The following is a 20,146-nucleotide window of genomic DNA, read 5'->3' on the forward strand; positions in this document are numbered from 1 at the left end:
CCCGATATAAAAAAAAGGTAATGACGCTCCCACAAGGTCACTAGGTCACAGTAGCGTCCTCTACTTTGCTATAAAAAATCGTTCATGGCTGGGGAAGAAAGCAAAAGTTATGCAATCGAAAGAGTAATTTAAGAAATTAAGCATCAAACTAAGTAGACGAGAGACTGGGACAAGGTAATAAACCTGATAGTGACATTTGTCATGCGAAATGGGGGAAAGAAAAAATAACCCTTTTTATAGCTATTATCTCAACCGACGACAAGTGTACGACGCTCAGGAAAGGCTTGGAGACTGGAAACGGCCGGACCTACCTTATCCTACCACGAATCGTAACTAATCGCTAAATTTAAGACAATTTGAGGCTTGCTGCTTGCGAGGGACGTGTGCGCTGCTGTGAGTTCCGTCTGTTGTGTGACCTCGCCCCGTACACGAGCACGGTACAGAATTTGTACTTGCCGTGCGCAAAGAGCCAGACCCGGTACCGAACGATTTTCTACCATTACTCTGCACTTATACGTAAGTGTTTAGCTGCTGCTTGAGGGTTCCTCAAGTTTTTTGTTCCTTACCATCCCACCACACAAGCAAGCGAGTGAGAGCGAGAGAGAGAGAGAGCGAGAGAAGCGAACAGAACGAAACGCTAATCCAAAAGCTCAACGATGACAATTCGCCGTGCGCACGCGATAGTTTGGCAGCTAATTAATGCTAAGGTGTAGTTGGTGTAGCTGAATTGGTTCGCGACACCGCTTATTGCTTGCTGTAGACGTCGCAGTCGTCGTCGTCGTGGAGAGGGAGAGAGCCTACACACGTTTGCACGTGTGTTGTCTGGACGCGGTCACCGTGGTCAGTGAAGATGGGGAACGAAGATCGGCACCGTCGTTTGCTGTCAGTGCGCGTAGAGACACCATCGGTAGGTGAGCGTGGTACGGCCGCACACCTAGTACGCAGCAGCAGTCGAAGCACCACGCAAGAGTCAACCCACAATGTCTGCGCTGAGTAAGTACTTCGACCAGGCGATCACGGGCGCTACCTGTCGGGACATTCTACATCCCGGGATCGGCTGTGAGCAGTTTGCCTGGACCAACCTGTTCGGCACTGCACGCTCCAACGTACACTTCTTCCTGCCCATCTCGCTGCTCCGGCTGGTCCTGCTCGTGTACAATCGGCGTGCAGTGTCACTCGAGATTCTACGCCAAACGTCCCGCGAATTCGGTGCCATGATGCTGAACGCACTGTGCGTTGCCAACTGCTGGACTGGCATGTTCTGCCTGATGATGCGCACCACGGGCCGTATACACGACAACTTTTCCGTCTCGCTGGCACCGCTGCTCGGTGCGTGCGCCATGTTTCTTATGCCGGCGTACGTACAGACGACCCACGCCAAGGCCATCGTCGTTGCGGTAAGTTGCTCACCCTCCTTCCCTTAGGCGGATCTTGAACTTCACCCACATTATCGACTTTCCGCACACAGAACCTCGAGTGTTGGATCAAATCGCGCGAAAGCCGGCTTATCGAGTGGATGCGCGACTCCCGAGCCACCGGTACACTCTGCTTCATGCTCATCAGTGCGGGAATCGCTCGGTATGCACGCAAAACACGCCACCGGACCGAGTTTTGGTTCATACAACCACTCAAGCGGAACTACAACCAGTCGCGAAGGGATAAGCCCAACCAGGCAGCGGCTGAGCATGGATGCTATCATCAGGAAAGTAGCTGTGCGCGCTACGTCCTGAGCGGTATGCGGACGTACTTTACCTTCGGTGCGATCCTGGAGCTAGCTCGTCGACTTATTGTCACCATCGGACAACTCCATCAGACACCCAGCGAAAGGATACGATCATTGCTAAACCTACGCTACCGGTTGATATTCTTCCTGACACTGTACAACGGAACGTTTCGGGTAGGTGGAACGAAAGCGAACCCATAACTCTAGCAGACCTTGCTCTCTATTCACCCTCACCAGGTTCAAGTACAACCACACTGTGCCACCTAGTGGCACAAAAGCACCGGACGCATCCGATCCGATTGCGCAAGACGCATCGAATGCATAAACTTTGCGCAATCTGATTTGATTATCTCGCTTTGTTGTTGTTGCTTTGCAGCTGGTAACCTGTCTGCTAGCTCGGCGTCGTCAGCAGGTGAAGGAGTACGATAACACAATCGCCGGTTTCGCAAGCGGCTTCTGGTACTATGTGTGTCCGAGCTACAACATCTTCAACCTTGCCGTCTGTGCCTTAACGCAGGTAATAGGGGAGCTTGCCTGATTACATGAAACCTTGAAGACTAATCCCCTCTTCGATTCTATTCCCTTCAGACACACTGGAACTTCTTGATGGAGAAGTACGCAAAGCAGGCGCTCGTACAACGACTTGATCGGGTCTCCTTCTCCTCGCTCGTGTGGATCATCTCGATGTGCTATGTGACCTACTCCCGTGCTTACTACCCGTGGGCGATGTCCAAGTTTGCTCTCAAGTTTATCGATATCTGTTCCAACTATGCGTGAGTTTCCTTGATCAATCCTAGATTCAGGACTATCTTCCAATACTCTGTTCTTTCCTCCATTCAGCTCTCGAACTGCGTCAGAGAATTTCGCTGCTCGATACTTTGCGCCTCAGTGATACGACGACACACGGGAGATGGGATGCTGCCATTTTTGTTCTTATTTGCACTAGTTAACGTGTTTCCTTTTACAATGTTTTAGTTTTAATGCAACGGTCAATAGCTCTAGATGTGGCGTGATGTTGGTTGTTCAGGATTTAGTTTAACGAGTGGCATTTGTTTATGTGTAGTGTTTAATCTAACCAAAGAATCTCCTTTACCAAGTTGTTTTGTCGCAAATTCAATTTTAAGCCTACTAGCGCCATCTGTGTGTCAGGTTGGGGAACCATAGCTCGCTTCGCTAGCGGCGATGAGCTCAAACCACACTGAATGTTTTTCTTCAACCTCCGCATGGTTCCGCATGTCAACGACCTTTTGTGCATAATTCCTCACCGGTGTGCCAGTGTGCACGGTGCGAAACGAGCGTCATTACGACTTGCCGAGCCGATGCTTTAGGGCGCAAAATAGTGAGTGAACGCATACGATGTCCGAGCTGAGCAAGTGCTTCTATCAAGTGACGACGGGCCGTTCCTGTCGTGATCTGTGCCATCCAGAGTATGCTACCTGCTGGCAATCGTTCGTCGGTATTACGAAAACGTTACTGCCCGGTAGCTACAAGCTCTACCTGACACTGCTGGTGGTAAGCGCTGTTGTACTTCAACCAACCAACCAACCAACGTAAGAAAGTCAATCAACCATTCTGACCCATTTCCTGTCAAACTCCATAGATTCCGCCACTGGTGAAAGGTGGTGGCTATACGGCGGAATATTGGCGCAATCACATCCTGGGCTATGCATCGATTTCCTTCAAAACTTACATCCAAGCCATCAGTGGCCTAACGCTACAATGTCTCCTCTAGTAAGGAAAAACCGTTCTTGTGAAGAACCCTGCGACAAACAAGTAACAACAATCTCTCCTCGTCTCCAAAAACAGCAAACTGTTCGGCAAACTACACTATTACCTTCTGATGGGTGTGCCAGGCTTTGTAAGTGCAGCACTCGTACCGAAGCTACCGAGAGTACACCTACGCCTGCAGGGCATTACCTACTTCAACATGATGCTGGAGGTGATGATCAAGAAGAGCCGGCTAGGGATGCTGCAGAAATTGCGCCAATCGAAACTTTGGGCAACCATTTGCTTTATGATGTTCAGTGCGAAGATTATGGATGTGTTGCGTGCCGGAACTGTTAACCAGTTTTGGCTCATGTACCCTGCTTCGTCCGATCGCGAGAGGAAGGAAAACACACCGGAGAGGAAGGTCACACCCTGCCTTCATGATGGCATATCCTGTCGATTGTACATTTTTGATGTAGGTGATTGGGCTGCTTAGTCTCTCACACTGAATCTAATCGAGGTTTTTTTGCTCCTGTAGGGTATATGGAAGTACGCCCTAGCTGGATTTACCATCGAAACCGCACGTGGACTAGTGTCCAAGGGTACGCTGATGTACGGGGAACCAGCACGCTTCTTCCAGGAACTACGGAAGGCAATCGGTTTAGCACTACCCCTCTTTCTAGCGGCCTACGTTGGAAGCTTCCGATCTGTTAGCTGCTGGTTGGCGCATTATACCGGACGGGAGCGTCCCGGGCATGCGCGAATAGCTGGACTGCTCAGTGGTATCAGCTACCTGATCTACCCGAAGTATCAGATATTCACCCTTGGATTTACAAAATTTATCGAGGTCAGTATCCTCCTCCACCAACTCCTAACCATTCCTCAAGAGCAACGCCTCATGCCTTCAAGACCGTTCCTTACAGATGGCTTGGGAGCATCATCTCAACACGGTAAAAGTAAAGACCCGCTGGTTGGAGTTCCTGCAGCGCATACCCTATCTGCGGCTGGTGCACATGATCTCGATCGGCTACATGTACCATGCGCTTGTCTTCCACTCGCATCTCTCACCACCATTCAACTCCAAATGCGTCAACTACTGTTCCGACTTCCGTGTGGAGCGGATCAAGCGTCGGCTCGTCTCCTGGATGCTCGAACATTCGTGGAGTGGTACTCGCTAGCAGGCTTTTTTGGCTTTGGCAACTACCACCCAGCTCATCGCTTTCTTCATCCTCTCCCCCCTTCTCCAGCTCACCTGACATGTTCTTTGTATTGTGAGACACACGGTGCTAATAAACCTGTTTGCGCCCGAGTATTGGTGTGGTTAAGAGTGCGCAAGTTTGCCTAGCAGCAAGACACCCGAAAAACGCTACACGCAACAAGGTACACACGCCGGCTCAGTGAGCGGTATGGTGTCGTCAAGTAAGCTGCTGTTCGATCGTGTTGCGGCCGGCCGGACCTGCCGCGACCTTTGGCATCCACAGTTCGCCAGCTGCCTCCGGTACAATGTGCACTTCTGGCGCACTATACTACCCGGCAGCTTCAAGCTCTACATACCTCTGCTGGTGGTATGGCATTAGACATTAGAGGCGCCCGCTGCTTGTAGTGTTGTTGCGTTCTGGTTCTGATTATTCTTCTGCTTTCGACAGCTACCGCCGTTGGTGAAGCTAAACGATGTTACGGTACGGTATCTGGTGGAGCACACGCTACAGTACGTGTACATATCTCTCTGCACCTACGTACAGGCGGCTCTATCACTTTCGGCCCAATGTGCACTTCAGTGAGTGATCGATGTAATAGGCTCTAGTGCAAGACATTAAATCTCGCCACACTTTCCCCCCAACAGCAATGTAGTGGGCCGTCTCAACTACTGGTGTGTCATGTTCTGGCCCTGCTTACTAGGCGTCGCGATTGGACCACCGCTTCCCAAGCAACTACTCCGCCTGCAAGCAATCACCTTCTTCAACATGGTAACATCGATCAGTTGTATGTCAGATCAATCGCTAACAACAGAACCTTTTACAGAGCCTGGAAGCTGCGATGCGCAAAAGTCCTTTACCAGCCATCCAGTATGCTCGTCGCTCCAAGCTGCTCGGCACACTCACCTTCATGGTGTTCAGCTCCATCATACTAACCTGTCTGCGTAGTGGCGTGGTGAAACAGTTCTGGCTGGTAAATCCACTTCCGGACGCGCCCCGTACCAAACCGAACGGAAGTGTCTGCAGTCATGCTGGTCGATGCTGGCAGTATCTAGCGGATGGGATGCTTAAGTACGGCATGGTCGGTGTCATCCTTGAGGCAGGTCGTGCCGTACTACGCAAATGGAACCTGCTCGCAAAGAATCCGCTAGCGCTATTTGGGTCCGAGTTCCGGGCGGCCTGGAATCTTAAGCTGGGGCTGTTTCTTGCGTGCTATGTCGGTATCTTTCGGGCAGGATGTTGCCTATTGGGACGGTTCTATTCGCGCGAAGAGGTGATCCATGCGGCGCTTGCTGGATTTCTAGCCGGTGTACCGTACTATCTGTATCCTACCTACCAGATCTATACCCTTGGGCTAACGAAAGCGATCGAGATGGGTTGGGAGTATTGTGGGCACAAGGCGTTGGATGTTAGCAAACCACGTGCGAGCGTTACCACCAGGCTGCTGCAACAGTTGCACCGTTTGCCGATGTTACGCCTGGTGCAGATGTTTTCGTTCGGTTATCTGGGGCACGTGTACGCGTTCTATCCGCACGTATCGCCCGTATTCCACCAGAAAGCGATGGATGTATGCTCCACCAACTTAACGCTCGATATGAAACGTCGCATTGCCACGTGGTTGTCAGAGGTTATGTGACAGCAGGGTTTTTGTTTTTGTAGATCGTTTCGTTATTCCCAACATGGTGACGGTGGTGTATTACAATCTAGTTACCTCTGAGGTGTAATCTTATCTGAAGAAATGTCACATACAATTTCTACTACCGAAGAAACCGTTACAAATTTTAAAAATTCAAACATTTTACCCTCCGTAACGCTTCGTAACGGTTTCCACCGAAGCTTGCACAGCTAAAAGCACACGCACACAGATAGAACTTTGGCGCAAGGCGCTTTCGTCATATAAACCGCAACGCCATCTAGCGGGAAACATCCACAACTACCGTGCAACAAAACCAATTTGACAGCCGTTGTCAACGCGTGATCAAAACATAAACAAAATCACGCGTTTGCCCTTGTCCGCTTATCGTCCGCCACAGAAAATGTCGACTATTTTACGCTATATCGGTCGCGTTGTGCATAAATCCGACATCCGGGCCAGTTTGTGTGCGCTTCGACCGATTTCGTTCCATCAACAGCTTTCACCTCACAATCAACTGCACACGGCCGGCAGGGCAAGCCTACCAGCGGTAGTGGTACATCAACAACAACTATCAGCATTACACAACCACCAGCCGGTTCGCTTGAAGTCGAAGAAATCGGGCAAACAAGCAGCCCGCCCGGCCGATGACGATCTGGAGGATGAGCCGGCCCAGGATGACGGTACGGACGAGTACGAGGAGCTGCTCGGGGACAAACACAACCGGACGGTGCGCGTGACGGTGAACTCGATGCGAGCGGATCTGCTGCTGAAGGCCGGTTTGGGCATTGCCCGGAACAAGGTGGAAGCACTGTTCTACGACAGCAAGATACGGGTCAACGGGAAGCGGCTGCTGAAGAAGAGCGCCCAGCTGGAGGTGGAGGACGAGATCGATGTGGTGCGCGGACCGAGCCCGTCCAACCCGGACCATCTGATCGTGTCGCGGGTCGAGATCGTGTCGGTAACGCCCCGGACCGAGAACCTTGCCGTAACGCTGCGGCGGCACAAATCACTGATAATAGAGAACTACAAAGACCATGGCGCATACAGTGAAGGGCAGGACAAGTAGGGGTAGGTTTAAGGGCCGTCGAAAAAAAGGGATTTAGACCGACAGGCGAAGGAATTAGATTTTGTATGAAGTAACCAACTGAATATATTGATTGATAAGTAGTCAAAAATGTGATAAAAATCCATTCCTACGTATCACTGGGCTGATAGGATATGTGTTGATAGAATGTGACCGCTTCGCGTTGTTTATGCGCTTGAATATTTATTGACCAGCTTGCAACAAGGGGGTATCTGATTCTGATCGCCAGCAAGCAGACACAACAAACGATTTATTGGGCCGAATACACCTTTACCGGAAATGATTGTCCACCATGCCGGCGCACATTTCCCTTCCGCTGATTGCACTATCTTGTTTTGGTCGGATGTCGATGTGCCTGTTCCACGGACCGGTAACTATCTTATCTCTCTCGTACCCGTCGAACATACACACACTCACAATGCTCCTCTTTCAACAGGTCGCATCCCCCATCTTCGCCACCCGAACAACACCCCTAGCCGCCCATCTAGACCGGACAGAAGTTGACCCAATCGACCGGGAAGACACACTGCTGCCAGCTGAAATGGAAATACGTGCCGGCAGCGCACGGTCGCTCCAGCGCTATCCAGAATCCGGACGGTTGCGGTACACATTGCCAGAACCGGCTCGGATCGGTATGGGGATAGAGGACGGGATCTTCGTGCAGGCAGACTGGTGGCTGGCACAGTGTCCAGCTGGGGTCGGTCGTGGTTGATGGGGGCGGCGGCGGTGATTGCGTTGCGGGTGTGGTGGATGATGGCGGTGGCCACGGAATCGACGTCGTTGTTGGATCGGTATCACCCCCGGTCGGTCCCGGTGTGTTTTCACCGTCGAAGCTACACTCACGCTGCCACCGGTGCACGGTAATACAGGCCTGCAGCCGCACACTGAACAGCAATCCGTTCGGGCAGGTATGGCCAACCGGTGCGATACCACCGGCCGCCTGCGGAATGCACTGCAGAAACAGGGACGGATCTTCCATCGGCCACAGACGGCGCAAATCGGCTGCCGTATTACATCGCACCGTCGGGCACGGTTCCAGCGGGTCGACCGTTGGCAAATCCCCACACGGTTCCTCCCAATCCTCCGGCAGGGTACACATTTGGCGTGCGAAATGGAACAGCCGGCGCCCGGTACAGGGATGGCGCACCAGCTCCCACGGTGCACCGGTCGGCTCACAGCGCACGAAGAAATTTGGATCCTCAAACGGCCATATTGTCGCCCGGTCCTGCTCCGTGATGCAGCTCGGTATCACACAGTCGACCGGATAGAGACGGGCCGCCACACTTTCCGAGCGTACCAGCACCACACAACAAAACAACGCCACAAATGCAAACAGCAGCTTTACCATTGCGTTTTCCTTTCAGTGGCATCCACACGAATGGGCCGGTGGATTTATGCACGCACGGGAAAAATGGCCCGATATCGGCGGCTATTATCAGGCAAAAACAGGAAGCAGGAAAAGAAGAGGAAGAAGAACTGATGGGAGGATGACCATGAAAGGGTTGCGCACCGCGCCCGGTAATCTAGCGCTGATGCGTTTGACTATCTTTATAGGTTTAGGGGCCAGTGTCAGTGATAGCGGCACTGAAGACATTCACCGCGATCAATAACGCGTGCCTTCCTTTCCCACACACGGTTCGACATTTTAGAGGCGTAGTGTGGCAAAGTGTGGGAAGTGTGGTATCAGTTGACCGGCGGTCATCAGAATAGTTGGTGTTGGTGGTCTTCTAAAGGCAAGAGTCCCTGGACTATACTGACATTGGACCCACCATCTTTGAGGGGCTATCTTGGGTGATGTGTGGAGAAGGAGATGGAACCAAGAGCTAGCTGAGATATTTGGAGACGTTGATATCCTGGTGGTGGGTCTTCATACGGCAGGACTGGGCTTCATATCCCACCAAGACCACCTCCCCGTACGCAAGGCTTGATTATCTAGCTACGGATAAAATCAACTCACAGAAAGCCAGAAATGGCAGGCCGAGTCCTTTCGAAGTTGTAGTGTCATGAGGAAGAAGATATCCTGACGGTAGTCGAAGGAGCGGCACGTTGGTTATGAGACCTCAGCACTGAGGCGTAGAGGAGCAGTACAGTGAGCTCGTTGACTGGATCAGAGATGAAATCGAACCTGTTTGAGATCGGCCGTAGCCCTGGACCGAAATTCTTGGAACAGGATCGGTGACGTCCTCGACCTTGAAGCAGGTCATCGGGAAGCAGGAGCAAAAGCAGTGCGACGTAAAATGTACAGTGTGTCTTTTTATTTGATGTTAGCATCATTGGCTATATTCAGCATTGCTCTACTATACAAACGCACACACACACATACACATTTACAAACAGTCGAACGGTTCTTACTAGCTAATCACACCACTAATGTTCTTCTTGTTTTTTGCTCCGCCATTTGCATTCTCCATTCTCAATCACAGTAGCTCACAGCAATTGCGCAAGGACGATAGGGTGGTGTTAGAGGATTAGTAGTTACGTAAGAAATCATTCCCGACAGTCTTCCCCCTCTCATGGGTCGGGTATCAGCCCGTAAGCTAGATAGTTAAGGGTACTGGCCGCTTATCACATCCTGACTTCGTACACGGAAAAAAGGGGACCGGTGTGGTGTTGCGCGGCTCACCCTTACAATTTGGTTTCAAAAGGAACATCTTACAGTACAAAACGCTGCCTCCTGCCCACAGCAACTGGTCTGCCAGAATAAAATTTGCCAGCACAACAACAAAAGTACATAACACCTTGGTTAGAAGGGGTGGTTAGATTACGGGGCGTCGCGTACAGCCTTTAGATCAGCATATCATCATCACTGTCCGACATCACGTTCGATGCATTTAGCAGCAGGCTAGAGGATTCACTGTTATCCACCTGGAGGAGGAAAGCGTAAAGAAATCGAACGATACAATCGTCTGCTTCAGCTGTAATTGGTTTATCAATACTTACGCGCGTATACAACGTGCTGGGGAAGTCGTTCTTGATGATACCACGGCACAGCAACAACGAATGCAACTGATGGCAACGGCCCTGATGTCGTCGAATTAAGTACAGCGTACCGACGTTCAGGGTAGTGACCACCGTCAAGCATATCATTACGATACCTGTAGAAAGCGGAGTCGCAAGGTATCGAGTGTTCAAAAAAAAAACGTCTTAAATCATACAAAAGCCGTAACACCTACCGAACGCTCCTAAACCTGCACCTTCCGGTTGCACGTGTTCGCCAATTGGTTCGGTCGTAAGGACGGTGGGCATCGTTGTGGTTGGGTTAGTTTCGGGATGGCCCGGTGATACTGTGGTCGGTTTCGGCGTCACATCTTCGGGTGTTGAAGCGTTGCGGCCAACCAAAGCACACACCGACGGTGACTGTTTGGTGAGGATTTCGAAACAGGCTGTTGACTGCGAGAAAGAAGAAGAGGCAATATGTTATGAGAACATAAATGTTCAGAATTTAAATAAATAAGCTAACACAACGGCAACGAGTAATATATTACAGATGTCACTGATTCGCTGATGTCATGGACCTCTTCTAGGTCGTGCATTCACTCAATGATGGATGTCTAGACATATGGTGAGCAACCTTCAAATGAAATACTTCGATTGAGTTGAAGTTTCTAACCTTAAGGTCTTCCCTTTCTCCTTGATCAACGATCTGGCAGGTCATATAATGGCTTCTCAAACTTGATGGAATACCACGTAGATGGATAAACGGGGGAACAGTCCAGATAGTATTCAATATCTGATCCTGCCGTGCGAAAGTCCAGCGCTGCTAAGTCTTAGTCATATCCGACTATGGAATAACCGGCTTCGGCAGTGTAATAATGGACCACCAAGATCTTTCGCGAGTGCAAGATAGAGTCCAAACGGTGTGGTTTGGAAACATATTTCCCTCAACGGAATGTTGGGTCCCCGTAAACAATTCCTCTACTTAAGTTAATTGTGCCGTATCTGTAGTTCTAAGTGCTTTCTCTGCTGGCATGGGATCGATATCGGGCAACCGATCGTATCTTTCCCAATGCCCATGAGAGATAACAATGGGTCGCTGTCGGTTGGATGTGGCCTACGGTGGACATAATGAAGTCCCTCGCGCGAAGGGTATAAAATACCCCTTCGCATTGACTGGTTCTACGACATTACGTGCCAGTTGCAAGATGAAAGGTAAGTAAGCTGTACCGTTTGCAGTCAGTGAGCAAGTGAAGTGATGTGTGGCCCTAACTGTACGTGTCAATAATAATGTTGTTCTCCATCATTGTCGCACCCCCAACGATGACTTAGTGCTAACGTTGATGCTACTGTGTGTGATACTGGGTGCCACGATGGCAGCCCGGTGTATACGGGACAACAGCAACGGTGAACCCGGCTGCAAAACGAAGGAAGAGATCGAGCAAGGTGTCTGGCGCCACAACTACGATCCGACGCGCTACTGGGAGTGTACGAAGCTGAACGAGCGCGCTGTACTGCGGTCCTGCCAGGACCAAGCGTTCCATCCGACGCAACTTGACTGTGTCGACTGGGACGACTGGGAGTGGGAACCGGTGTGTGCTCCCCTTACCCGTCCGGACCCATAAAAACCCGAGACTCCTCAGTTGTGACCAAGCGTATCCACCACCGTTCTTAAGGGGTTTGGCGGGCCTGCCTGTAGGCTCAACTCTTCTCCAGTAACCGAAAGTGTTCGGGTTTGGCAATAAAGCAAATTCAAACAACAGCAAACTGTGACACAACTATCAATCAAGCTATTCTTCAATCGATCGGGCACCTATCACAACTCTAGCGGTGTTTATCCTCCACATGCGTACCTCAGTACTCCAGATACCAATTCAAACAACACATCACGAAGTCTTCTGTTTATCCGTACTGTTTATTCTACTCCATTTCACTGTATTCCAACATCCACCGATCGTTCCGGTAACCTCAGCAGGACGACCAGTTCCGGGTGGCTACACACGCTTGCTTCGAGAACTGAAACAGCGTTCCGGGTGCGCAGGGATTTAGTTCGATCATCCAGTATCCGGTCGGTGCTGGCCGGCATCGTATGAACTGGGTCGCGTCCGGAGACGCCCACAGCGTGTTGAGATCCTTCGCCGTGGTGCAGGCCGGCTGCGGACAGTTGACGTTCATCGGCCGTACGGTCCAGCGTGGGTGCGCCGTTCTGTCACCACCGAACGATGACGCGATCGCGCGACCCTCACCGGCAACGGCTGCGAATACCAGCAGGAACAGCGCCAGCTTAGCACACAAACTGTTCATTGCAGTGCGTAGGGGTGTTACACCACAACGATTCCTTTCCTCCCATCGGCAGTGCTGTACGACACACAGTGGTGCTGATAGGTGCTTTTATAGCTTCCCCCGTCTTGCCACTGTGCGTCGGCAGACAGCTGTCTTGTTACCGGTGACAGCTTACTAATGCCGTGAACAGCATTACTATCAAAGAACAAAATGGGTGTCGTGTCGGACGTCACTCCGATCGTGATCCGATCGTGAGAAACATGTGCCATAATTGGCAACGACCCGTAGCTGTCAACTAACCAGACGATGTAATCAATTAGCATATTGATTAGCAACCGGTTTTTATGAGTGCATTTATTCATCTTAATCTTACAATTTCCAGCTTCAAACTGCTCTTCGATTTCTGTAACTGATGTAAGCTTTCTCTCAGTCAGCCTTCGACGTGTAAATTGCATACATTTCGGCGCACACGCTATCAGTTCCCCCCTAAATGTTTGCTTGGCCTATATTTTGCTTTGATTGCAATTGCAGCACACATTTTAGCACATTCGATTGTGCTTGCATCATCTCCCTCCACCCCCAAACCGACCAGAAATCAAACCTTATCCAAGTACATCTCGGTGTAGTCCGAAATAGTAGCACCAGGTAGGAAAGAAATACTTTTATATCGTATGTATCACGATTTTCCGGGTACAGATCTTATCGGTCGCATTAGCACCGTGATAGACCACTTGCATGGCCACTCGGTAGTCCTCCAGGCCCTCTGAACGATCGGTGGGGTTGACTGATAATGACTTTCATTGCAGCTGAACCTGCGACAACCCGATAAGATATTCAAGCTAAAAACAACCCTTGCCGGAACTAACAGCAGTGTTGGCTGCAAATTTTAAGCCCCCTAAATAATACAGCTGTAAATTAGTCTATTTTATTTCGGGATTTTTCATTCACAAATGTCCCACATTGACGGGTTTCTAAATTACTCTGATTAAGCCTGATGGATTACTTGTAGGAACCTAACAAGTCCAAAGCAAAATCACACAGATCATTAAGTAGAAGATCCTCGGGAAGAAGAAGGAGACAATCCTTGATTCCGCTCACGATCTAGCGCCTTCGTCTGCCAAACCAATATCTCAGCCTCTTCTGTCTATGTGGACGGCCTGCAATTACTTTGCGGTACCGTTCTCATGGCGTGACCAACCCCCGGAGCCTTTCAAAATCATAGTACAGCTACTAGAGCGCAACTCCTCCATTATCCTTCTACGTCATCCTACTGAGCATCTTCCTTTCGAACTCGGCTTAGAGGAATTCGTCAGTTTTGGAGAGAGCCTATGCCTCAGATGCCTCATATACGCCCCTGAGACATGGGCTCTATTTGGCTCTAGGCTTTCTTCAGGCTCTGCTGACGTTTAACCCCCGAACAGGTAAAGTTCTGGAAGACTTCCAAGTTGCGATCACCTATCTACAACGCAAGAGAAAAAAAAACAACGACTAATGAGTTTCCAATGCGCCAAACCAAACCCATTTCCCATGCTTTCGTCTGTGCAGGGGCGCGCTGCAGTCTAAAAGACGTCATCGCAATAAGACACGCGCTGTCATCGATAAAACGCCTCAGTCCGGACAGACCTCGGCACGGCCGTTCAAAAGATTGACCTTTAAATAACGAACCTTCCCTTCATCGAAGCAGTTTGCACTGCTCACAAAAAAGTCAAACGCAAAGATTGATTGCTCCTCATTGACAGACTGACTAATCCAACCGAACCGAACAAAAAAAAAAGTTATAATACAGGAAAGGAACAACAACAACAAAAAACCCCCCGAAAACACCAATCGAAGATATCAGTTCGATGTCACATTGTTTTTTTCGTTGTCGTTTTATTTTCGTTTGTTCGATCGTTATCTGTACGATTGATGATATGACACGCTGTTCCGTTTTTGTTTATGGTCTTAAAACTTTGCTTGCCTGGGTGATACAGTGATTGGTCGTTTTTTTTCTTCTCTTCTGTTTGACACCTTGGCTGACAAACCGGTGTCACACAGGTGCTGCACAGATGGTGACACGTGGTGATGGTGGAGGCGATTAATACGGTGCTAGTGGTAACTGGGTTGCGAAAAGCGAACTACTATGCTACAGAGCTGCTGAGCTGAGCTACGTACACCCACAATGAGTCGATTACATTAGCCAAAGTTGGGCGGTGTTAGGATGGGTCCAACCATCCCTGGTGTGGGGGTCGTCGTAGATGTCGTGGTACCAGTACCGGTACCGTTGAAGAACGGACACACATTCAGCCGACACTCGCTCTCGGGCACACAGTCCTGACGCCACGCGTGGAATGCCTTACCGTCGGCGCAGGTGTACATGCGGGCGGAGAAGGTGATCGCGGTGCTGCCGGCAACCGGTGCGTCCGGTTCGCACAGGTACAGCAGCTTCCGGTCGGTAGCGGGCCAGATAAAGCTACGCTCCTGCTCCGTACCGCACCGGGGCTGATCGCACACGATCGGCAATGGCAGGGTGCTCGGGTCGGGCAGTGCTTCCAGCAGCAGTCCGCACACGTCCACCGGTTGCTGCTCGTCCGTGCAGCACTGTAGGAAGAAATTGAAGGTGGCCGGTGCTTCGCACGTCTGCATGATCGGTTCGTACAGGCCGGGCACCTGTTCGATGCATTGGTAGTACTGGTTCGGGGTGGCCGATGGCCACAGGGTACGACGGGCAAGGTCGGTCAAGCACCGAGGCACATCACACTCGATCGGTATCAGTGGGCTCGGATCGAACGCATCCGCAAGACAGGCGGCAGGCTCGCCCGGTGAGGTAGGTGGTACCATGGGCGGATAGACCGGACACACGTCTATTGGTGGTGCCAGCATACAGCACTGCGACAGAAAGTCAAAGCTCTGCCCAGCCGGACAATCGTTCAGTACGGGTTCGTACTGGCCGGTCGCTGACTGCAGCTCGCAGGAGAAGTATCGCTTCGGATCGTTCAGCGGCCATAATGCTGCCCGTTCGGCAGCCGTATTGCAGCGTGCGATATCGCAGATGATCGGATAGAGTGGCATCGCATCAAAGTTCTCCAGGCATGTGTTTGGATCGGGCTGCTGGGTTGGTGGTGTGGTCGGTGGTGGTGGATACACCGGACATACGGTGGAGTCGTGCTCGTTTGCCGGCACACACTGCTGCTGGAACGTCTGGAAGAGTAGCCCGGCAGGGCACTGTTCCAACGTGGCCTGAATCCACCCTTCACCATTGTCTACGCACCGGTAGTACTCGTTCGGGGTTAGTGCAGGCCACAGGAAGTTACGCTCCTGGTGGGTATCGCATCGCGGTGAGCCACAAATAATGGGCAGCGGTACGTTGTCATCGCTCGGTGGATCGGACACCGGTGGACAGGTGGGACAACAGTCTGGGCAGGGTGGTGGTGGAAGGGTCGGATAAATCGGACAGATGTCCACCCAGTCCAGTGGATTAACGCACCTCTGCTCGATGAAGTCGAAGAAGAAGAAATTCGCACACCGTACCGGCACTGGGACGTACTGGAAGAGTCGCTCGACCCACTCGCACCGGTAGTACATGTCGGCAACCGTGCTCGGCCACAGGATGCTACGTTCGGCCGGTGTGATACAACGGGGCGACCCACAAATGACCGGTAGTGGGTCTCCCGGTGGTTCGGCGGTCGGTGTCGGCGCTACCGTCGTTAGCTGTGTGGTCGAGATCGGGTCTGATGGGCACACATCGATCCACTGGGACGGATCGACACAGCCCTGCTCCACGAAGTTAAAGTACTGCCCGGCCGGACAGATGTCCTGGAAGGGGATCCACACCGTCTGCAGCAGAAAGATGCAGCGGTAGAAGTATTGCGGCCCATCGAACGACGGCAGCCGGATCACCTCATCCTGCAGCAGCACACAGTTCGGCACGAGACAATCGATAAACGATGGAGGCTGGCCGGGATCGGGCGTTACCGTTACGGGTGGTGCTACGGTCGTGGTCGTTGCCGGTGGTTCCGGTGTCGGTGTTACCGGCGGACCAACGGTGGTCGTCGTTACCGGTGGCTCCGCCGTTGGCGTAGGTGTGGCAGGTGTAGTGGTGGTAGTGGTGGTGGTGGGTAAACCACACGGATCAACCCAATCTTGCGGGTGTACGCACACCTGTTGGAAGAAGCTGAACAGCGTGCCCGGCGCGCAGGGCATCTCCTGCGGTGACCAGCCAGTCATGAATGGCCGACACTGGTAGAACATGGTAGCCAAAGGATGTACCCAGAGCGTGTTGATTTCCTCGTAGGTCGTACACCGTGGACCACTGCAAGGATCCGTCGGTATGACTGCATCGTCATCCGTTCCGAGATCCGGCGTTGAGCCAGTCGTTCCCTGCTCGGTAGTTACCTGCACAGTCGTTAGCTCCGGTGTAGTGATTTCGGGCGTTGTAATCGCCGGTGTCGTTAGTTCGGGTGTGGTCACCGCTGGTGTGGTGATTTCGGGCGTTGTAATCGCCGGTGTGGTCACCTCCGGGGTAGTGATTTCGGGCGTTGTAATCGCCGGTGTGGTCACCTCCGGGGTAGTGACTACGGGCGTTGTAATCGCCGGTGTGGTCACCTCCGGGGTAGTGATTTCGGGCGTTGTAATCGCCGGTGTGGTCACCTCGGGTGTGGTTATCACCGGTGTCGTTCCCGGAACGTCACCCTCAGTGCCATCGCACGCTTCCCACAACTCCGGAATAACGCATGTCTGGTGCACGAAATGGAACCAGGTACCTGGTGCGCACGGCATCAGCTCAAGTCGCCAGGTACCGTCCGGCACTGGACGACACTGTAGGAAAAAGGCTGGATCCGCATAGCCCCACAGCGTTTCGATGAGCGGTTGCGTCGCGCAGCTCGGTTCCGGACACAACTCGTTGCCATCGGCGAACTGTTGCCCCACGGTAGGATTGCGACGACCACACGCAACACCCTCCACGAACGGTTCGCTACTGCTGGTCGAGGCACACTGCTGACTATCCGCCTCGAACCGCATGCCGTGCAGCGGGCAAGTGCGAAGATGGGCGTACCACAGACCACCGTCGACCAGACATTCCCAGTACTGATTGATGCTAGCGCTTGCTGGCCAACGTGAACGTGCGTCCCGTTCACTGCTCCAGCAGCGTGGTTGACAGAGGTTTACATTGGCTGGTTGATGCTCGCTGACGCAACACCCGATCACTAGCAAGAATATTCCGAGCGTGCACACTATACTCCATCTGCCTCCGCTCGAGGCCATTTCCTGTGTGACACACAAACACACGCACACGGGGGACCGCAAGGGGTTATATATTTTTTCCTTCACGCTTCACAACAAACACACCTCCACCTTTGGTGCTTGGGATATGGAACTGGCCAGTAGTAGATGATCGCCACAAACGAAAAACCGCAGAGAGATGAACACACCACGATGCACTGTAACTGCTGTTTCCTTTTTAGGCTGCGTTGCGGCAGGCGAAACCCCTAACCAACCCTACGATGTGAAGTGTTCGCCAAAGCAACACGGTATGTTACTTTTATAGGCGCTTCCTTCCAGGCTTCCCGATTAATGACACATTACCGCACCCGCCTCGAGAATGCGATTCACACCTGTCGTTATCTGTGACTACCGCGACTACTAAGGATGTCGTGTGTCCGTCGGTAACAATCAACCCTGATTCCAATACATCATACTTCAGCTGTCAAGCTTGACTGCTACCCATCCCTGCATATCTATAGCTCTCCTCCCCCCCCCCCACCCCCCGCTCCCCCAACCATCCTATCTCCCCTTTCCCCGTTCGGGCTGTGTCTATCCCCGGAAGTGGCTTCTGTTCGGGGGAGCCGATCAACGGTCGTCTCTTGATGTGATTTTGAACGCCCAATCCAAGGGTCAGGTAGCGATAAGGGAGGTAGCTGTGTTGTTTTGGTTTTCTTCCCCTCCCACTCACGCAAGACCTCTCGCAAACACATTCCTGTCCGGTGACGTGTGTGTGTGTGTGTTTTTTTTTGTGTGCAGAGGAAACAAATTCTCAATTCCCGCGCAAACTTGGAAGGCACCAACAAAAAATAACTCCCGCCCAGACGCATTAGTGGCACACGCAAGCAAAAGGTGTGTAGTAGATTATGTTTTTGCGCAAAGCAGTTGCTCAAGGGGGACGCTTTAGAGCAGGAAGTTGGATGTAGTGTGACGGAAAACGTTTGCACACTACATTGATTGATAGGATGTCCGTGCCTCCCGAGCACATCGGTGGACGACGGTATTAACACAGGATAAAACAATGTTTTGCGATAAATGTCGAATGCGCCGTTTTATTGAGGCTATTTCACCATTAGATACTAGCAGCTTCGCATTCCGGTCCAAGATATTGCTCCTGGTTTACGCACACCTGAGCCCGGAAGCTAAACTTTGTGGCCGGTGCGCATGGCATCAGGATCGGTGCCCAGATTCCATCGATCGGGCGACACTGATAAAAGAAGTCGGGCGATTGATCGTACACCCAGAGCGTGTTGATTTCCTCGTAGTTGCTGCAAAGCGGTCCCAGACATGTATCACCCGGGTTTGGATCGATAGTCGGCTCGGTTATGCCTGGCGTGGTCTCAGTAGACGTCGTCGTTGGGCCTGCGTCGGGTGTCGTCGTTGGGCCTGCGTCGGGTGTCGTCGTTGGGCCTGCGTCGGGTGTCGTCGTTGGGCCTGCGTCGGGTGTCGTCGTTGGGCCTGCGTCGGGTGTCGTCGTTGAGCCTGGTCCTTCCGTTGCTGGGGTCGTTGTTGGCAGCGTCGGCAGTGTTGATTCCGTCGTTTCGCCACAGCCCACCCAGTACTGGGGGTGAACGCACACCTGCTGCCTGAAGCTGAACAGCGTTTCCGGTGCGCACGGCATCAGCTGCAGTGACCAGCCACCGAACACATCCGGACGACACTGAAGGAAATAGGCCGGGTCCGTTACTGCCCACAGTGTGTTGATTTCTTCAAACGTAATGCAGCGCGGTTCCGGGCACTGTGAATTGTCCGCCCGCACCGACCACCCATCGGCAGGTGCTCCGATGCAGCTGCCAACAGCCATCAACAGCAGCACCACACCCATCACACCCGACCACCAACTTTCACCCTTCGGTACCATACTGCAGTATGTGGACTTGTCACAAACACTTGTTCGCCGAACTTCGTAATTCACACTGTACTTTTCACAGCTTTGCAAGCACTTTGAAGCTACCGAACTACGACACTAAGCGCAACCGGCACTCTCATCAAAGTGAGCTCCTTAACCTCAAATCACTCTCACTTTTATACACCCGCGCAAGCTTCGTCCAAAATTCGCTAGTATTTTGCTATCATTTTTAACCAACTTAAAAATGCAATTTGCTTATCGTTCGATAAAGTTTACCTGAAAGTAGCCACCAACAAAACGCAAATCAATCAACAGTAATCTTAATCCAACAACTGATAGTTCGCAACGGGTACCGAAGGTTTGCTAATAGGCAGTGAACATGATTGTGCCATTTTGTCATTTTCCACGCACAAGTCTTACGCATTTGCCGCTAGTGTCTAAAGCAACATATTTGTTTGCTAATATTCGCGAGATATCATAATTATGATAAACG

The 20,146-nt window shown here is 51.7% G+C and overlaps 7 protein-coding genes across 7 annotated transcripts; 5 read left to right on the plus strand and 2 right to left on the minus strand.

The window, feature by feature from the left end:
• The first annotated feature begins 830 nt into the window (after positions 1-830).
• LOC118503368 lies at positions 831-2,815 on the plus strand. Its single transcript, XM_036036567.1, has 5 exons — positions 831-1,397; positions 1,469-1,897; positions 2,100-2,240; positions 2,312-2,496; positions 2,564-2,815. Exons 1-5 carry the CDS (start codon positions 981-983, stop codon positions 2,613-2,615), a joined length of 1,224 nt encoding a protein of 407 aa, XP_035892460.1. The 5' UTR covers positions 831-980; the 3' UTR covers positions 2,616-2,815.
• LOC118503361 lies at positions 2,735-4,758 on the plus strand. Its single transcript, XM_036036556.1, has 5 exons — positions 2,735-3,235; positions 3,324-3,454; positions 3,530-3,905; positions 3,969-4,277; positions 4,354-4,758. Exons 1-5 carry the CDS (start codon positions 3,080-3,082, stop codon positions 4,606-4,608), a joined length of 1,227 nt encoding a protein of 408 aa, XP_035892449.1. The 5' UTR covers positions 2,735-3,079; the 3' UTR covers positions 4,609-4,758.
• A 74-nt stretch (positions 4,759-4,832) lies between these two features.
• Positions 4,833-6,295, plus strand: LOC118503376 (transmembrane protein 135-like). The gene is made up of 4 exons (XM_036036580.1): positions 4,833-4,995; positions 5,077-5,207; positions 5,274-5,397; positions 5,453-6,295. The coding sequence occupies exons 1-4, from the start codon at positions 4,837-4,839 to the stop codon at positions 6,260-6,262; spliced, it is 1,224 nt and encodes a 407-aa protein (XP_035892473.1). The 5' UTR covers positions 4,833-4,836; the 3' UTR covers positions 6,263-6,295.
• Positions 6,296-6,612: 317 nt separating this feature from the next.
• Positions 6,613-7,448, plus strand: LOC118503386 (mitochondrial transcription rescue factor 1). The gene has a single exon (XM_036036589.1). The coding sequence runs from the start codon at positions 6,663-6,665 to the stop codon at positions 7,326-7,328; it is 666 nt and encodes a 221-aa protein (XP_035892482.1). The 5' UTR covers positions 6,613-6,662; the 3' UTR covers positions 7,329-7,448.
• A 3,907-nt stretch (positions 7,449-11,355) lies between these two features.
• LOC118503395 lies at positions 11,356-12,047 on the plus strand. The gene is made up of 2 exons (XM_036036601.1): positions 11,356-11,495; positions 11,613-12,047. The coding sequence occupies exons 1-2, from the start codon at positions 11,372-11,374 to the stop codon at positions 11,903-11,905; spliced, it is 417 nt and encodes a 138-aa protein (XP_035892494.1). The 5' UTR covers positions 11,356-11,371; the 3' UTR covers positions 11,906-12,047.
• Positions 12,048-12,174: 127 nt separating this feature from the next.
• LOC118503407 lies at positions 12,175-12,734 on the minus strand. Its single transcript, XM_036036630.1, has one exon. It carries the CDS (start codon positions 12,582-12,584, stop codon positions 12,249-12,251), a length of 336 nt encoding a protein of 111 aa, XP_035892523.1. The 5' UTR covers positions 12,585-12,734; the 3' UTR covers positions 12,175-12,248.
• Positions 12,735-14,403: 1,669 nt separating this feature from the next.
• Positions 14,404-19,811, minus strand: LOC118503603. The gene is made up of 2 exons (XM_036037505.1): positions 18,878-19,811; positions 14,404-17,874 (listed from the first exon to the last, which is right to left on the minus strand). The coding sequence occupies exons 1-2, from the start codon at positions 19,663-19,665 to the stop codon at positions 14,739-14,741; spliced, it is 3,924 nt and encodes a 1,307-aa protein (XP_035893398.1). The 5' UTR covers positions 19,666-19,811; the 3' UTR covers positions 14,404-14,738.
• Positions 19,812-20,146: the final 335 nt, after the last annotated feature.

The sequence above is a fragment of the Anopheles stephensi genome, chromosome X, assembly GCF_013141755.1.
Source record: "Anopheles stephensi strain Indian chromosome X, UCI_ANSTEP_V1.0, whole genome shotgun sequence".
Taxonomy (NCBI): domain Eukaryota; kingdom Metazoa; phylum Arthropoda; class Insecta; order Diptera; family Culicidae; genus Anopheles; species Anopheles stephensi.

What these genes read in the sequence shown, in the direction of transcription:
- LOC118503368 (XM_036036567.1), top strand. Translation starts at nt 981, where the DNA reads ATGTCTGCGCTGAGTAAGTACTTCGACCAGGCGATCACGGGCGCTACC. An exon ending in TGTACAACGGAACGTTTCGG is followed by an intron (nt 1,898 to 2,099) that starts GTAGGTGGAACG and finishes GTTGCTTTGCAG; the next exon opens with CTGGTAACCTGTCTGCTAGC. An exon ending in GATATCTGTTCCAACTATGC is followed by an intron (nt 2,497 to 2,563) that starts GTGAGTTTCCTT and finishes TCCTCCATTCAG; the next exon opens with CTCTCGAACTGCGTCAGAGA.
- LOC118503407 (XM_036036630.1), bottom strand. Translation starts at nt 12,584, where the DNA reads ATGAACAGTTTGTGTGCTAAGCTGGCGCTGTTCCTGCTGGTATTCGCA.
- LOC118503395 (XM_036036601.1), top strand. Translation starts at nt 11,372, where the DNA reads ATGGGTCGCTGTCGGTTGGATGTGGCCTACGGTGGACATAATGAAGTC. An exon ending in TGCCAGTTGCAAGATGAAAG is followed by an intron (nt 11,496 to 11,612) that starts GTAAGTAAGCTG and finishes ACGATGACTTAG; the next exon opens with TGCTAACGTTGATGCTACTG.
- LOC118503376 (XM_036036580.1), top strand. Translation starts at nt 4,837, where the DNA reads ATGGTGTCGTCAAGTAAGCTGCTGTTCGATCGTGTTGCGGCCGGCCGG. An exon ending in TCTACATACCTCTGCTGGTG is followed by an intron (nt 4,996 to 5,076) that starts GTATGGCATTAG and finishes TGCTTTCGACAG; the next exon opens with CTACCGCCGTTGGTGAAGCT. An exon ending in TCGGCCCAATGTGCACTTCA is followed by an intron (nt 5,208 to 5,273) that starts GTGAGTGATCGA and finishes TCCCCCCAACAG; the next exon opens with CAATGTAGTGGGCCGTCTCA.
- LOC118503603 (XM_036037505.1), bottom strand. Translation starts at nt 19,665, where the DNA reads ATGGTACCGAAGGGTGAAAGTTGGTGGTCGGGTGTGATGGGTGTGGTG. An exon ending in TGCGAAGCTGCTAGTATCTA is followed by an intron (nt 17,875 to 18,877) that starts ATGGTGAAATAG and finishes TTTGTTGTGAAG; the next exon opens with CGTGAAGGAAAAAATATATA.
- LOC118503361 (XM_036036556.1), top strand. Translation starts at nt 3,080, where the DNA reads ATGTCCGAGCTGAGCAAGTGCTTCTATCAAGTGACGACGGGCCGTTCC. An exon ending in TCTACCTGACACTGCTGGTG is followed by an intron (nt 3,236 to 3,323) that starts GTAAGCGCTGTT and finishes CAAACTCCATAG; the next exon opens with ATTCCGCCACTGGTGAAAGG. An exon ending in ACGCTACAATGTCTCCTCTA is followed by an intron (nt 3,455 to 3,529) that starts GTAAGGAAAAAC and finishes CTCCAAAAACAG; the next exon opens with CAAACTGTTCGGCAAACTAC.
- LOC118503386 (XM_036036589.1), top strand. Translation starts at nt 6,663, where the DNA reads ATGTCGACTATTTTACGCTATATCGGTCGCGTTGTGCATAAATCCGAC.